This window comes from Eulemur rufifrons, chromosome 15 (assembly GCF_041146395.1).
Source record: "Eulemur rufifrons isolate Redbay chromosome 15, OSU_ERuf_1, whole genome shotgun sequence".
Taxonomy (NCBI): domain Eukaryota; kingdom Metazoa; phylum Chordata; class Mammalia; order Primates; family Lemuridae; genus Eulemur; species Eulemur rufifrons.
This window is the reverse complement of record NC_090997.1, coordinates 101,669,727-101,687,835: the sequence shown is the minus strand read 5'-3', so window position 1 is coordinate 101,687,835 and position 18,109 is coordinate 101,669,727. Positions and strand designations below refer to the sequence as shown.

Genomic DNA, 18,109 nt, shown 5'->3' with positions numbered 1-18,109 from the left:
TCTCCTTATTTAAGGTTGACAACTTCAAAGCAGAGAAGGGGTCCAGATCTTAATATAAAGGCTTAACATTTACTGGGCATAGTTCTAAGTGCTTTATATTTATTAATACTTTTAATCTACACAACAAATCTTAAGAGATAAATTCTATTATTCTCATTTTGCAGATTAGGAAAATGAAGAACAGAAACATTTTTGCCTGAGGTTACAGGGCTAGCACTTTGCAGAACCTGGATTCAAATCAAGGCAGCATTACTCTTAGGCCAAGGCTGGAGGCTCGCTTGAGGTCAGGAGTTCAAGACCTTAGCATGAGAGAGACCCCAGTCTCTACTAAAAAAAAAGAAAGAAAGAAAAAATTAGCCGGGCGTGGAGGTGGCGCGTGCCTATAGTCCCAGCTACTTGGGAGGCTGAGGCAGGAGGATCGCTTGAACCCAGGAGTTTGAGGTTGCTGTGAGCTAGGCTGACACCACAGCACTCTAGCTTGGGCAACAGAGTGAGACTGTCTCAAACAAACAAACAAACAAACAAAAAGACAGCATTTAGTTGAATTGAAAGTGTAACTGCAAAAGCAAATAATTGATTACAAAGGATACATACACTTCACTTACACAAACTACAAGATTTTTTCTGCTACTACTACAACCAAAGCATCTGCGCTTATAAGCACAGACGCACTCCACGATGTGTCATTCTTCAGCGCCTGGGACTCTTTTTTTGAAAGACTCAATAAACTGCCCACCCCTTTCCCCAAATTATAAGTCTGTGGAGTAGCCCTTTCCGCTCCACGCGCCCGAGGATCCTCTGACGTGCTATCACAGAGCTGTGAGCAGAGATGGCGGGAAAACGCACAGACAAGGTTGCGGAGGGCGGCGTCGGCCCGCCCATGGGGCGGGAAAGGTAGAGGTGCCACAAGACACCAGGAAGCCCTTTGCCACGTAACAGAGCTAGGAGCCCGGCTACCGTGGGCGTGTCATCCAGGGTCAGCCCAGGAGCGCGACGGCAGTGGCGGGAAGAGCAACAGCCGAGGACGGCCCTGGAAAAGCAGGAGCACGGCCCTGGAAAAGCATTCTCGCACAGCCTGCGAGAATGGCGCCGACACCACCCCTGCAAAGCCACACTCCAAAGGGGACTGGAGTCAGCCGCCGTTGTCCCGCAGGGCTCCACAAAGACAGCAGCGCCTACCGACCTCCCATCACGCATGCGCACTTGTAGGGGAGAGGCGTCTGGGCGGAGTCAAGAGCCGGAAGTGCCCTGCGACACAGGCCTTCCCGGGAAACCCGCCTACCGGAACTACCTGGAGGTCCCGCCCCCAAACGGAACCCTAGGTTGCTGGGCAACCGATGCCGGCGCAGCAGGCGGGCTCTGTGCTCGCGGGAGCAAACCGAGGGTAGCTCCCACCTCCTGCCCTGGCCCGCCTTTGTTATTGCCGCCTCTCCGCGCGTCGCGGAATCCATGTCCTTGGCACTACTTACATCTTTCCGGTTCCTACGACACTTTAGCGCCCACCTGCTTCAAAACCAAGCTCCACCGAAGGCGAGGCAGTCCGACCCCGGACATGGCCTCTGTGTTGACCGACCGCACCTCTCGGGCCGTAAATACCTACACCTACACCAGCCGGCCCCGGGCACTGCCCTGCCAGCGCCGCCGTTACCGGGACAACTTCTTGCAGCCGTGAGTAACCAAACCGGCCCCATTTGCGCCCCATCTCGCCTTGGCAAAAGCTGCCTATTCTGCTTTCCCTTGTCTACACTCTGCCGAAATAAAATTTCTGCCCTAAAGAACTCTCCTGTGGTGCGGAGTAAAGCAAGAAGGGGCATGGGTGACCTCTCCTAGTTAACTTTTAGGTAATATTGAGTTGCTATCAAAACCATACTACTGTTAGCTAAACTTGCTGATGAGTGACTAGATAACCATATCCAAAAAATAGGCTTTTATGTCAGTCTGTCTCTATCCTATAAAGTCCTTATTTTGTTCAAAACGTTATGTTGAACTGGATAAATCTTTCAGTTTTTCAGGCGATACATGGCTGGAATGGATAACTTAGTATGATTGAAGGGAGTCAATGTTCCAAGTTATCTTGATTGGGTATATAAGTGGCCTGAAACCAAAAGATGAAATTTAGCTGGCTCCCTGTGAAGTTCTAGACTTAGGCATGCAAAGTCAATTACACAAAACGGAAATGGGAATATCTGTATTTTATTTGGAAGGACCTAGAAATTTAACACAAGTCTAATGTGAGTGAAGAACTTCCACCTTTTGTAGAATCATAAATCTTAAAACTAAAGTAGAACATTTGAATACTAGTCTCATTTACAAACAAGAGAATGTAATACATCTTTTCTGTAGTTATTGGTAGTTAAGTGATCATAAACACCATTAAATTCACCTTTAGGCATGTGCCCACAGAAAATTGTGATAATGACATCCTTATTTTACAAATCGTTTGGTAAAAGATGTATAACCCTTCTAATAAAATAACATTTTTAATGCAAATGAATGAAAAAAATTACCTTAGAACGTATCTTTTATTTGACTCTGATCAAATGAGGTTTAAAATCATTGTAGTAGGCAGAATAATGGTTCCCTAAAGATGTCTTCACCCTAATTCCCAGAACCTGTGAATGTATTACCTTATTTGCTTAAAGGGACGTTGAGGTTAAGGATTTTGAAATGGGGGGATTATCCTGGATTATCCAGGTGGGCCCTATATAATCAAAGAGGATCCTTATAAGTGAAAGAGGTTTCAATAAACAACTTTGTGTCCTGGACTTTTTATTTCTATGAGACATATTTTCAAGAGTAGAATTGCTAGGCCATGTATATTTTTAATCCAAATGGAACAATATACCTTTCCTCCCAGACTATTTTTCCATGTCCTCACCAACAGTAAGTGTTTTGGATTTTTTCTTTCTAGATTTTATTTTGGTTTTAGATAGTGTCAAACCAAAATTTTTCTTCGTTATTACTTTAATTAGCACTTGGAGGCTTTAAGTATTATGTTTGGATTTTTCCATTGTAAAAGATCACTGGCTGCAATTAAAGTGTTGTTCCAGACAATTAAGAGACTAAAAGACTTTTTCAGTAGTCCAGGTAAAAGAGTGATATCAGTGAGCAATGGATGGATGCAAGAAAGATTTGGGGGCATAAAATCAATATAACTTGCTAGGTGTAGGGGATGGGGATAGGGAAGAAGAAAGAGTCATGGAAGATTTTCAGGTTTCTGGATTAAGCCAATTGCATGATTAGTAGCACTATTTAATGAAATAGGGAACACTGAAGTAGTGAGTTGGAATGGCAGAGTGATAATTAGTCAATTTTGAGGTTGCCTTCCAGACATCCAATAAGATGTCATTGGGCAACTGGATATACCTAGAATTGAAAGAAGAGTTCTGAGCCAAAAATAAAATTGTGGGTTTTAGACATATGGATCATAATTGTAGCCTTGAAAATGATTGAGACCAACTAAGGACAAAAGAAGGCTGAGCCCTGAGGAAATCTTCCAGGACAGGAGGAACTGCAAACAAAGGCCAAAAAAGAGCCACCAAAGAAGTAACAGAGGCCGGGCGCGGTGGCTCACGCCTGTAATCCTAGCACTCTGGGAGGCCGAGGTGGGCGGATCGTTTGAGCTCAGAAGTTCGAGAACAGCCTGAGCAAGAGTGAGACCCCATCTCTACTAAAAATAGAAAGAAATTATATGGACAGCTAAAAATATATATAGAAAAAAAATTAGCCGGGCATGGTGGTGCATGCCTGTAGTCCCAGCTACTCGGGAGGCTGAGACAAGGAGGATCGCTTGAGCTCAGGAGTTTGAGGTTGCTGTGAGCTAGGCTAACGCCACGGCACTCACTCTAGCCTGGGCAACAGAGTGAGACTCTGTCTCAAAAAAAAAAAAAGAAGTAACAGAAAAATAATCAGAAGACTATGGTAGTATCACAAAGGCCTAGAAAAGAGAGTGCTTCGGTGAAGGAGTGGCCACCTGAGCTTAACACTGCCCAGAGGTCAATTAAGATGAGCAGTGAAACATGTCAGGATGTTCAATAGTGGCTTCAATGTATGATACAAAAGCAACTTAGACCCCACTCGAAGTCATTTCTGATAGAGTGCTATTATTGGTGGAGATCAATGTTTGGCTTCATAGCTATAAATAGGATATCATTTAAACAACTTTGAATGAAAATATCAACTGTGTATTTGTATTTTTTACTATTGATCATTCTGATCCCTGAAATTAAAATTTTGTTAATATTTTAAATGATAACTTTAAAAAATACCCTTAGTTTTAAAGAACAATGAGAAATTTGACTTATTTTTTTTAAGCCTGATTCTTTTATTAATGTAACTTTTCAATCTTTGAATCAAGCTTTTTGCAGTCCTTTAGGGCAGGCCATTTTCACATTTTCAGATGGGGCATTTTCACATTTGTTGAGTAGTCAGATCTGCCACTTACTAGCAAGGTGACTTTGGGCAGATTTCTTTGAGGCTATTTCCTGTTCCATCAAATAGTAGGAATCAGACTTCCCAACTTGAAGGTTATTGTGAGCAATAAATAATGTATGTGGATGACCTGGCATATAGTAAGCATTACATAAATGGTAGCCATTGATCTCCTTATTTTATGAACCATGTTAAAACAGAAATATATTTTCTTGAAATATTTTCATCTTAGTCTAAATCCTATTGAAAATGAGTTTGGCCAGGAGTGGTGGCTCACGCCTGTAATCCTAGCACTCTGGGAGGCCAAGGTGGGAGGATCGCCTGAGGTCAGGAGTTGGGACCAACCTCAGCAAGAGTGAGACCCCATCTCTACTAAAAAGAGAAAGAAATTAGCTGGACAACTAAAAATATATATAGTAAAAAAGTAGCCGGGCGTGGTGGCACAGGCCTGTAGACTCAGCTACTCAGGAGGCTGAGGCAGGAGGATTTCTTGAGCCCAGGAGTTTGAGGTTGCTGTGAGCTAGACTAACGCCACAGTGCTCTACCCCAGGCAACAGAGCGAGACACTGTCTCAAAACAAAAAAAAAAAAATGATTTTACTTCATAGATACCAACACTCTATTTTCCGTTTTACAGAGAGGAAGAACCTATACGTTATGGAAACATAATGTATGACAGAAGGGTGATCCGAGGCAACACTTACGCACTACAGACAGGGCAGCTGGTAAGTTCAATTTGAATAGTCTAACACCTAGCGCTCACATTATCTGTGGTGAAGGATCAGTTTGTTTTAATCCATTGCAGATTAAAACATTCATAAAATAAAGATGAGTTACTAGAAAAATGAAATTTTAAAAAAGACATACAAATTATTAATATAAGCATAATGGTGGTTGCCAGGGGTTGAGAGGAACCAGGGACAGGGAGTTATTGTTTAATGGGTACAGAGTTTCGGTTTTGTAAGGTGAAGAGTTCTAGAGATAGATGGTGGTGATGGTTACAGAACAATGTGAATGTACTTAATGCCACTGAATTGTACACTTAAAAATGGTTAAGGTGGTAAATTTTATTTGTATTTATCCACAATTAAAAATAGTAAGTAAAAAATTACAAGCCCTAAATTTTCATTAGATTTAATAGAATTCTGGCAAGCTACTCTAAAAGTTTCTAAAGTTTTACTCTCAATTTCTATACTTAAATTGTTACAGACCAGCTCAAACAGTTCACAGACAGCACCAGTTTGAGGACCACACTTTAAGTAGCACTGCCCTAATACCTTTAGGTTTGCTTACATTACCTCATACTCTAATGCAGTTATCATTATTTAATCAAAAAGTCTGAATTATGCTTCTTTTAATTCACTCAACAAATATTTGTTGAGTTTTAGGTCTTGTGCTGGGTACCTAGGATACAGAGAGGAGTAAGACCTGCTATGATACTAAGGGTGGTGATTTCTTAGCACAGAAATGAAATATAGTGAATCCGTAAACAGTACATTACATATAAGTGCTGAATGCAAGGTGGTAATAATACAGATGCTGCTCTACTTACAATGGGGTTACATCCCAGTAAGCCCATTATAAGTTGAAAATACTGTAAATTGAAAATGCATTTAGTACACCAACCTACCAAACATCATAGCTTAGCCTAGCCTACTTTAAACGTGCTCAGAACACTTACATTAGCCTATGGTTGGGCAAAATCATCTAACACAAAGGCTATTTTATAGTAAAATGTTGACTATCCCATGTAATTTATTGAATGCTGTACTCTGTACTGAAAGTGAAAAACAGAATGGTCATATGAGTACTTGAAGTAGAGTTTTTACTGCATGGGTATTGCTTTTGCACCATCATGAAGTCAAACCATCATAAGTCGGGGAACGTCTGTATATGGAATGTTAGACAGCCTGAAGCAGTGATTCCTAAAACTGGCCATGAATCAGAATCATCTAGAAAATTTATTAAGAATGTATGTGCTTCTGCCCTGTCTTGAATCTTCTGCATGAAGACCTGCTTCCCCTACCAAGGTGGTATCAACAGGGGTGGAACAGAAAGCTGAACTTCTACCTCCACCCAGCAGCAGTGAGGTAGTAAGAGATGGTACAAGTCAGTGCCCCACTTTTTCTGTTGTGGTGTGAGCAAAGCCAGAGGGGAGCTGAATTTTCAATCCTATCTGGTAGTAACAAGGAGGAACAAGGTAGTATGAGGCAGTGCTAGTCAGTGCTTCATTCCCGTTCCAATACCAGTGTCAGCAGATCCTAGGAATGAGCTGAACTGCCACCCCCACCTGGCCCCAATAAAGTGGTACAAGTTGGTCCTCTGCCTTTACTGAGCATGGAGTTGACTTCCAACTCCACTCAGACTTATACATTAAAACAAAAGGGGTGTCTTCCTGCTGAAAGCTTAAGTAGGATCCAAAGTCTCAGAATATGATACCCACAATATCCAGGATACAATCGAAAATCACCTATGATACGAGAACCAGGACAGTCACAACTTGCATGAGAAAAAACAATCAAGAGATGACAACGCCAACGTGACTCAGATGTGGGAATTGCCTGATAAGGATTTTAAAGCAGCAATCAAAATGTTTCAATCAAAAATGAAGAATTATGAACACTCTTTAAACAAATGAAAAAAATAGAAAATCTTAGCAAAGAAATAGATACCAAAATGAACCACATGGAAGCTATAGAACTAAAAAATAATCAGAATCAAAAACTCACTGGGTGGACTCAGTAGTACATTGGAGATGACACAGGAAACAATGAGTGAACTCATAAGACAAATCAATGGAAATTACACAGCTGAACAACTGGAGAGAGAAAATAGGCCAAAAGAAAGGAAAAGAGCCTCAGAAAGCTGAGAAACAATAAAAAAATCTGCATTCATGTTATTGGAATTCCAGAAGGAGAGGAGAAAAAATGTGAGATAGAAAAAATATTTGAAGAAGTAGTGCCTATAAATTCCACAAATTTGGCAAAAGATCTACAAATCCAAGAAGCTAAGTGAACTCCAAGAAGGATAAATCCAAAGAAATCCACACCAAGACACATCAAAATCAAACTTTTGAAAACTAAAAAAACATTTTGAAAGCAGCCAAAAAGAAATGACATATTAACTAATGCAGAGCAATGATTTGAATGACAATAGATTTCTCATCTGAAACGGGTTATTCTTTACTGGTTCCAAAATGGCAGCAGGCTGGCTTCACTCTCCCCTATAGAAAACCAGCACCACTTTCCATCCAGTCTACTGACCACAAAAAGAAAAAGAAAACCAACAACCAATGTGCAGTGCGGAGATTATCACCAACAATATCCCAGAGCTCAAGTATGAGGAGGAGACAGTTCCTAGGACCACAGAGAAGTGAAAAAGCTCCAAGCAGACAGTAAGAGAATCAGAATTTATATCCATGACGCCCCTCCACCCCGTCTGTCCAGCACCTACCATGCAGATTGACTCGTGGTTTCTACACTGGAAAAAGTGAGATTGAGGTAGATGACCAGCTTCTTCACCATCTTGAGTTCCCTGGCAGAAGACCTGTCCTCCCTAAACCCATGGGAAGCATGGCAATTACCTGAAGGGAGAAACATCCCTGAGAACAACCAGAGACAAAGTGGGGAGGCAGGACTACGGTCCCCAGCCCTGTAACTCTGCTCTGTAACTTGGGCAAAGGAGATACCAAATCAGAATTGCATTTATGTTAACACCCCAAATCTTTCAAGAACTGACATTTATAATTCTGTTCCATGAAGAAAATGGAAGTAAATCAAGCATGATACTGTAATAGTGTAAAATAAATACACAAAGTAAAAAAGTCTTCACTGAATGATCTCAAAATGATATTACTAATTAGATTTTTTAAATGGAATTATAGGCAATTCTTTCCTTTTTTGGTAATGTGGTTGTATTACTTTATAATAAAACGATATGATAACTATGGAGGAGAAGAGCTGTTCTGTCAGGTATTGTGTTAAGCTCATTACATTACCATCTGATTTGTTCCTTACAACCAAAACCTTAGATAGATATTATTAATATTCTCATTATACAGATGAGAAAACTGAGTATCTGAAAACTTAGGTTATTAGTCCAAGCCTTACTAATCCTAGGATTAATAAATTAAAAAGTTGGAATTTGAGCTTCAGAGCCAATGCTCATATTTCCACTATATGATGCCAAGATGAGGGAAAGTTTATGATAGTGTTAAATTAGAAAGACAGTGTAAAGCATGTACGGTATCATCACAAGCTCAAAAAGAATATGTATTTAAATAATATAGAACGATAAACAATTCTCTCTTCTGTTTTTAAAAAACTTTTATGTTACATTGTCACTTCAGTTGAAACGTTTAGAATTCTAATCTTAAATATTAAAGTTTTTCTCACAAAATACTTTCATATTTCCCCTTTCTTTTCATATTTACCTTGAGATAAGGAAGGCCAACTCTACAGAATGACTGTAAAATAAGATGCAGATACCACATCAAGGACCTCTAAATATTTCAGAACTATGAATAATTATGTTTTTAATCCCTTAATCAAGTTATTTTGTGCACTTGGAGAAGCTTCATTTGGACTGAGGATGTTTTCTTTGTGAGCTAATATATTTTTCCAGGAAATTCTATCCAAATGAAATTCAAATTTAACAAATTCTAAAGCTTTTCAATTTCTTAACTACACATTAAGTAAAGTTTATTGTAAGTGAATGGTTATGTCAGTTTTTACTAGGCACCAGAGGAATTCATGATAAAAATGCTTAAATGAGGAAAAACCATTTATTAGATAGGACTCTGCACCCATTTATTCCAGTCAATAGCCATACTTTGAAGTTACTTTTATGCTTTGTCAGATACCTTTGTAACTACCTGACAAAGTTCCAAGAAAATTTTACTAATCAAGTCACTGATAATTGTGAAGCATCATTATAACAGATGCTTTAGGACTACCCAGGAATTACTTTTGGAATGGCAGCTCCTGTATGCTTTGAGAAATATTTTATAAATTCTAGAAGCCTTTTCTGTCCCTATTAGCCTGGACAGCCTGATCCTCTAGAGCTTCAGAGACAGCAGCAGGCTAAGAGGAGGGCTCTTGCCAGAAAACGAGCCCAAGAGCAGCTCCGACCACGAACACCCGAACCCGTGGAAGGCAGAAAGCATGTGGATGTACAAACAGGTGTGTGACCATGCCTTTGGCATTGTGGCTCCTTTGTTTACTATGTCAGTTCATTTTTATTTGGCCTTTGTGTGACATATGCATCTCCTGTGCTATCCACTACTTCCCTAATCACGTGATAGGGAAGTCCATTCATTAAACAAGTACAGTGTATGTATTATTATTATATTGGATATGGCTGGAAGTTTGAGATAGGGTTTAAAAAACATAATTTTGTGACCAAACTCATTCGCTCTTAGTCCTTTTCACATACTCTATTCTCAAACTGGGATTATTCCTCATTATTTCTGGGTAGTAAAGGCAAGGGAAGAGAATCATTCCATGTTCTTTCCCTGTAACTTTGGGCCAAATCCAGAATAAGTGTATGTCTATCATTAGCCAGTACAGTTGTAATTCTGTGAGAGCTAAGGTTGAGTGATTGTGTACACCACCAGAATGTTAAGTGATATAATAGCAGCCACCTTTTGTTGAATATTTCTTCAGGGACTATACCTGGTTCTTTACCAGTATTTCCTCAGAGACTTCACCAAGTCCTTTACCTTAGCATCTCCTTTATTATTACAGAGATCCCATGTGACAGATAGTTATGATTCCTTTTACAGATGAAGAAACTGAGGCCCAGAGAGGACGTAACTTGCCAGGTCCTGTGTTCAACAGCTGACTCCATTGCTCATGTTCTTTGCATGATACCACATTGCCCCTGCCTCATATCAATCATTCCTAACATGAAATTTGTTTTCATACAGCTGTTTATAATCTATAGGGTAGTGGGAACATGCATGGTGACTTGGAACATGATTTTTTAAAATATCCAGGAATTTTCAAATCTTTATACATATGCTATCTTAGGACTCAGTTTTATATATATATATATATATATGTATGTATGTATGTATTATTAACTTTTCATCCACTATTACACTTTGCATCTTATACACATCTATGTCTCATGTTCTTCTTTAGTTCCATTTTCAAATGCAAACCTCAGTGCTTTCTAGATACCCAGTTAATGTTCCAGTTTGACTGACTTATGGTCTTCCAAATATATAAAAACATTTATTAATAGTTCAATTATGTCATTTGAACTCCACATTGAGCACTTTCATTCTGACTTATTTTCTGATCCATTTAACTCTCTTTTAAAGAAGCTAAAATTTCAAATACACATATATGCTTGAAATAGACCAGAAATTTAAACTCAACGTATATGATATTCTTTTTAGAATTATACCTTGAAGAAATTGCTGACCGCATAGTAGAAGTTGATATGGAATGCCAAACAGATGCATTTTTGGACAGACCATCAACACCTCTCTTTATTCCTGCCAAAACTGGCAAAGATGTGGACACTGAAATACTAGAAGGAGAGGTACAGAACATTCTGTGGGCTTTCCTCTATTATCTTTATAAATGAGGTAAAGTTAGGTTGAGGTAAAGCTTACTACAAGTCAGAACTGCTTCACAGTCAGAAACATTCTACTTCTTGGATTTCTTTCCAGATATTATCTGTAATGGTTTTATCCTGTAGTACTCAGAAATCTTGTTAAATACCATGTTCTGATTGCTGATTAGAAACAAAGTCATTCTGTTTTAAACATTTACACATTTGAATTTTGTTTACATACTCAATGTATATACATAAGGTAGATTTGTACCAAATAAGGAAATATTAACATCCCTCGTATAGGAGATTCTACTATTAGTTGCTTGTGGATTACATAACTTTTATAAAGATACTTACTCTACCTGTTAAAAAAACTTTCTTTCTTTTTTTTTTTTTTTTTTTTCTTCTTTTGAGACAGTCTCACTCTGTTGTCCAGGCTACTAGAGTGCCGTGGCATCAGCCTAGCTCACAGCAACCTCAAACTCCTGGGCTCAAGCGATCTTCCTGCCTCAGCCTCCCGAGTAGCTGAGACTACAGGCATGTGCCACTAAGCCTGGCTAATTTTTTTTCTATTTTTAATTGCTCATCTAATTTTATTTTTACTTTATTTTTTTTAGTAGAGATGAGGTCTCGCTCTTGCTCAGGCTGGTCTCAAACTCCCGACCTCAAGCAATCCTCCTGCCTTGGCCTCCCAGAGTGCTAGGATTACAAGCATGAACCACCACACCTGGCCCCCAAAAAATCTTAAAATAATTATATCTTCATATCAATGTGGAATGCATAAATAGGCCAGTTTATGAAATTGAAGAAGAGAAGGCAATGATTACATGCATAATGACCTAAATGAGATTTAAGACTTGAAGGAACTTGAAAGAACTATCAATGAAATTGAGAAATAAGTCTTCAGAAACTACATAAAAGGGTTTATTTGTCTGTAAATCCTAAAGATGAATCACCAAAATATCCATTATTCTTGTTCCTTAGTTCATCACACTGTTGTTACAAAACAGCCAGTAAAAATCAAGCAGAAAAAGCAGAGAATAAGAAGGACAGGGATGTTTTCCATGGGTTTCTGAGTTTGAGCTTAAAATTGTTGAGTATCAGGGTTCATTTTGATGAATGCATAGATTTTTTTCATAATGTTGACTTAATAGATATTTGCCTGTAAACAAAAGGCTGTTCATTTTGAGGATTAGGAACCACAAATAAAGCACCAGCACAGTGTCTGGCACACAGAAGACACTTAATAAATAATATTCTGTTACTGTTATTCTTCTTTATATTTTTTGTTGAGTATTTGATTCTTTTTTTTTTTTTTTTTTTTTTTTTTGTTGAGACAGAGTCTCACTTTGTTGCCCAGGCTAGAGTGAGTGCCGTGGCGTCAGCTTAGCTCACAGCAACCTCAAACTCCTGGGCTTAAGCGATCCTACTGCCTCAGCCTCCCGAGTAGCTGGGACTACAGGCATGCGCCACTATGCCCGGCTAATTTTTTCTGTATAGATTTTTAGTTGTCCATATAATGTCTTTCTATTTTTAGTAGAGACGGGGTCTCGCTCTTGCTCAGGCTGGTCTCGAACTCCTGACCTCGAGCGATCCACCCGCCTCGGCCTCCCAGAGTGCTAGGATTACAGGCGTGAGCCACCGCGCCCGGCCTGAGTATTTGATTCTTGATTAAAATTTGTTTGCTTTATTTTGTGTGTTTAAGCTCTTTGACTTTGATCTTGAAGTTAAACCAATGTTAGAGGTTTTGGTGGGAAAGACAATTGAGCAGTCTCTTCTGGAAGTAATGGAAGAAGAAGAGTTGGCCAACCTGCAGGCCATGCAGTATGCGTATGAAGAAATTCGGAATATTGAACTTGCTGAAGTTCAACGGCTTGAAGAGCAAGAAAGGAGACACCGAGAAGAAAAAGTATAGAATTCTGTTTTCTTTCTTAGACATTCTTTTGGTTACTTAATATATTATGTTCAAAATTACATATGGTATATCATAAAACTAAAGATCTTTGGGAATATGTTAGAAAAAGAGCTATAGTGTTATGGTATTTGTTGCTCAGGTCTGCAACCTCTAACTCCTGGGCTCAAGCAATCCTCCTGCCTCAGCCTCCTGAGCAGCTAGGACTATAGGCGAGAGCCGCCACACCACAGCTGGCCAATTTTTCTGTTTTTTATAAAGACAGAGTCTTGCTCTTGTTCAGGCTGGTCTTGAACTCCTGACCTCAAGCAATCCTCCTGCCTCAGCCTCCCAAAGTGCTAGAATTACAGGCACAAGCCACCGCACCCAGCCTGGTCTCTCCTATAGATCATAGATCTTTCATGGATTGAATTACATTTTTTAGATTCAGCTTACATAAATGTACCTAAATTGAGTTTCTAAAAGTTCCTAAATGTAATGAAAGTTCCTAAATTACTTGTGTCCCAATTGGAAGGCACTCTTAAATATCAGCAGTCCTACAGAAAGAAATGCATACATTGATTTGCCATAGGTTAGTGGCATAAAGATGGAAGGACAGAAAAAGTGGAGTGTATTGGGAAGAGATTGGGGATAAGAATTCTGGATAGAATTCTGGGTCTTTTCCTCAGTGGCCAAGCCCTTGTCTATACCATTAGGGATACACCAGAACTACCTGGGTCCTTATAGAGTATTTTTCAGATTGTAGGGTTTTAAAATCTTCAACAAGAGAAGTTCTATAATTCAGTTTTTAAAAATATGCCAACAGCCTGCAGTTAGGAAACTCTAGACACAGTAATCTTTAAGACTCTTTCTGGTTCTGCCAGTAACTGTCACCCTTTGTTGTTTACTGAATGAACGAATTATAAAGTAGTGCCTGAATACCTAAAGCAATTAAAATAATTTCCCAAAGGCCCTAACTTACTATAAAGAATAGCTTAGTAGTTGGGAAATTCTAGTCAATACCTAATCAAATGGACTTTAAGTTTTCCTCCAAAATGAATAACTAATTAATTGTATAAAGAGCATAATAGGTCTTACCGTAAGGATTGTACAAATGCAAGACATTGTTTACAAATATAAAATACTGAAAAAAAAACAAACTTTGTTGAAATGATCTGTACAATCTTTATCAAAAATATTTGTTTTCTTACTATTAGGAAAAATATGGGAAAATGAATGCAAACTATGTAGATTTATATTTGCTTAAACTTTGAAAATAGATTTAATTAGAAAATATATTAATGCTCCCACTTCCACATGAGAGTAGGGGGTTCATTAGCTTTATAGATATACGTGGTCTAAAGGAAACAACAGCAAAAAATAAGAGAATTTCATAATCTTCAGAATCATGTCAGCTTTATGAATTCAAAGAATTATTACAAATGAGTTCATTCATTGGCCCAAGTTCTTTCATTGAAGATTTCTAAACAATTATAATTCTCTTATCAGTAATATTTTATGATAATGATTAAGATACATATAACTGTTATCTTTATATCATCCATATAATCGCACATGTATATCTTGAAATTATTTTACTAGAAAATGCATCAGGAGATGAATTTTACCTTAAGCTCCATCTTTTATACCTTTTTGAATTCCGTACCCACTAGTTGTTGAAGTTTAATAGAATCTTGAAAAATATGAACCTTTGATGGGTAGACACCTTGCTCTCCATTTTCTGATAAGTCCAAATTCTCCCACTTATTTACTTCACTAGATTGGGTATTTGGGGAGGGCATACGAGCTACAAACCACCTATGTTATCCTTGGCAGGAGCCCACTTATTTACTTCACTAGATTGGGTATTTGGGGAGGGCATACGAGCTACAAACCGCCTATGTTATCCTTGGCAGGAGCGTCGGAAGCAGCAGCAGTGGGAAATAATGAACAAGCATAAGGAGACATCACAAAAAATCGCCGCCCGTGCGTTTGCGCAGCGTTACCTGGCTGACCTTCTCCCATCTGTTTTTAGCAGTCTCAGGGATAGTGGCTACTTTTATGATCCCATTGAAAGAGGTTTGTGGATATTTTTGTAAGATTAACTCTGCTTTAATAAGCATCCTCTTAATGGTTAAATTTATCTCATGCCAATTTTTTTTTTTGAGTTGGAACTTTCTAGCTCTGAAACAAGTAAAAAACTTGTTAAATTATAATTGTTTTAAGCAAGTTCTGTTGCTAATAAGTTGTTATATTATACAGATACTGAGTTTACGATATTGGCATTTCTTTACTGAGAAGCAACATTGAATAGTAGAAAGAAATACGTGCTTGACATCAAAAACTTGAGTTAGGGTCCCAGCTTCATCATTAACTGTCTTTAACTTCTAGTTTCATCATGAGTGAAATGAGGAGTATTTAGGAGTTAAGTCAAAGTATATATAACTTTTTATAAACTATAAAGCAGTATGTATGTAAAAATAGTTACTAACTTTTTCTCAGCTGACTTCCTATTCCAATCAAAAACCCTTTGGAGGCAGCTATTGAGGTCATTGATTCATTTAACTAGGCACTCACCCCGTCTCAGGCAGGGTTCCGTGCTGGAGATAAAGAAGGATGATCTCTGCCTTCATGGAACCCATGGCCTCATAGCTGTCTGTCCTCATCCCTCAAAGCCCACCCCTAGGTGGTCTGCCAGTGGGAGGGAGGGGCCATGCGTCCCCACTGCCACCCTCCTTCCACAGGTTGCAAAGCACTTACATCTACAGTGCTTTGTGTGTAGGCTAATAGTATTTTACTAATTTCATTGGCCAATAGTGTTTTATTAATGTTAGTAATGTTAATTTTCACTGATTACATATTCAATTCAATACGTAGAGGTCAGATCACAGACAGGTATTATTAGTTTACATTTATATAGCACTTTCCAATTTACATAGTGTTTTTTCATATGTGATGTCATTTGATCCTCCCAGTAACCCTGTGAGGAAGATGGGACAGATATAATTTCCATTTTTCAGAAGTAGAAGCTGAAGCTCAGAGAAGTTAAATGCCTTGCTCTCAAACCCTCAGTCAGTGGAAGTGTTTAGGTCTCAAACCAACTTGGAACTCTGACTCCAAGTCCAGTGTTCATTCTGTGCTATCATCCTGCCTTCTTGGGTCCTGGCTAGGCCTCTTACTGTTAGTCACAGAGAGCAGTAACCTTTTTTTCTATCATGGATTGCCAAAAAAGTCAGTTTTAGATCAATTTAAAACCTTGCAAGTGAAATTCATGCCTGAGACTAAAATTACTTATAGGCGCAATATTATATCCTATCACACTGTGTATTGTTATCCTATTGAAAAATAAAATTAGATGCCTGCCCCCCAAAAAACTATTTTGAAACTTTAAAATATATATTATAATGGACCATATTTTTTAAATGCTTACACAGGTTTCCACTTCAGTCTGAATAAACTTACTACTAATGGGAATACCTAGTTTTTGACCCATTTCTAGATGGCTCCCTCCTCGGATGCCTCTGACTTGTATCCTCTGAGTCTGATCAGCTTCCATTAGGCCCTGGGCTTCAGGAGGGGGCATTCTTTTGACTGGCGTTGCTCAGTCCCAGATTTGCATTGCATTTGGATTGGCATTCTCCCAGATCCACATGCTTCCCCTCCTCCTTGATCCGCCCCAGATTTCACCTCTGAAGTCAGCTCCACATGCCTTGACTCCAACGAAGTGCTCATAGTTTTTAAAATACCACTTCTGCCATGGAAAGAAACTAACCGAAACATATATAGAGAACATGGCAAAAGTTACATTCTATGAGTTTATTTAACATTTCATGTTAAGAAACCAATGTTGATGAATCTGTTACATTAGGAGAAAACCATATTCTTCCTGTCTCTAGTGATTTATAAAAATCACTTAATGGAATTATTTTAATTATAGATATTGAGATAGGATTCCTACCATGGCTAATGGATGAAGTTGAAAAAACCATGGAATACAGCATGGTGGGAAGAACAGTGCTTGACAGTAAGTTCTCTTATTTTATTTAAAAGCCATCGCTAAAATTTTCAGTAGAAAGAACAAATTGAAGAGATACTAATTTTATGGTTTTAGTGCTTAAATTTTCAATATATCGGTTATATTAACAAAGCTGCAAATTTTTATCCTCAATATTATTTTTAGCTCTTCTATAATTTGATCTGTATTAATATCTTTCATCATTATTTTATAAATGATATTCTGTTAAAACAGGCAGAGAATATAATTCATATTCAGTGCATTAAGTGGTGTAGAAATTAAGTGTGCTGGGGGGGTCAAAAAAAAAGAAATTATGCTGACTTTCATAAAAGGTTATGATATAGGAAAGGGATGAGGCTTAGTGAATGTTTTATACTCATCTGTAAGGCCAGCATCATAACTACTAAAATATCCTAAAATATGAAAATCATAGTGATTTCTGAACATATAACTTTTCAGTGTTGATTCGTGAAGTGGTTGAAAAGAGACTGAGTATGTATGAGAATAAGGAGAACAAACATCAGTCTCTGAGACCTGAGGATGAGCATGGTGGTCCTGGAGCAATGAGAGACCCACCAGTCGGTTATGGCTTCCAAAAGCAAAGCCTGTCCCACACACAGAGGCCTCTTTTAGACAGAGATGACCAAAGAATGTCATATGATGGAGAGCCATCCCAAGAAAGGAAGTATATGGAAGAAGGAGAGCTCTTAGGACAAAGTGAAGAACAGCAATAAGGAAATCCTTAGGGAAGGAAGAATTATAACAACAGAGGGGAGCTTCGGAGTCAGGAAGCCAATGAGCAGCATCGGAGTCATGAAACTAATCAACAGCTGAATCAACAATGCACACGATCAGGTAATGATGCATGAGTCTCCTCAGGCTATAGAAATTATGTCATATTTAGTCAACATGTCTTTTTGTCTGATGGACTGGGCAAATTAAATGTGATAAAATAAAACAAAAAAATTTAATTCATTTAATATATTCAAAGGCCATATTATAATTCTAATGAGAATTTTACTTAATTACTATCTTCCAATTACCACTATATGTATCTAGCAAATATATTTTTCCTTAACTTTTTAATTTTGTGAGTGCTTTTTTTTTTAGTATGATATTTAATATTGGATTTCAGTGCTATCTGCCATTGAGCATTTCTTCTCTGTAGGAAAACTATTTTACTCTGTGAAAGAATACCTGAATGTCATG

General features: G+C 38.3%; 1 protein-coding gene across 1 annotated transcript; it reads left to right on the top strand.

The window, feature by feature from the left end:
• Positions 1-1,025: 1,025 nt before the first annotated feature.
• Positions 1,026-17,675, top strand: RSPH3 (radial spoke head 3). Its single transcript, XM_069488270.1, has 8 exons — positions 1,026-1,668; positions 5,068-5,155; positions 9,469-9,610; positions 10,834-10,979; positions 12,700-12,903; positions 14,802-14,964; positions 16,823-16,909; positions 17,360-17,675. The coding sequence occupies exons 1-8, from the start codon at positions 1,196-1,198 to the stop codon at positions 17,632-17,634; spliced, it is 1,578 nt and encodes a 525-aa protein (XP_069344371.1). The 5' UTR covers positions 1,026-1,195; the 3' UTR covers positions 17,635-17,675.
• Positions 17,676-18,109: the final 434 nt, after the last annotated feature.

Coding starts and splice junctions, on each gene's coding strand:
- RSPH3 (XM_069488270.1), top strand. CDS start 1,196: ATGCGCACTTGTAGGGGAGAGGCGTCTGGGCGGAGTCAAGAGCCGGAA. Junction 1,669..5,067: donor CGGGACAACTTCTTGCAGCC/GTGAGTAACCAA, acceptor TCCGTTTTACAG/AGAGGAAGAACCTATACGTT. Junction 5,156..9,468: donor CACTACAGACAGGGCAGCTG/GTAAGTTCAATT, acceptor TGTCCCTATTAG/CCTGGACAGCCTGATCCTCT.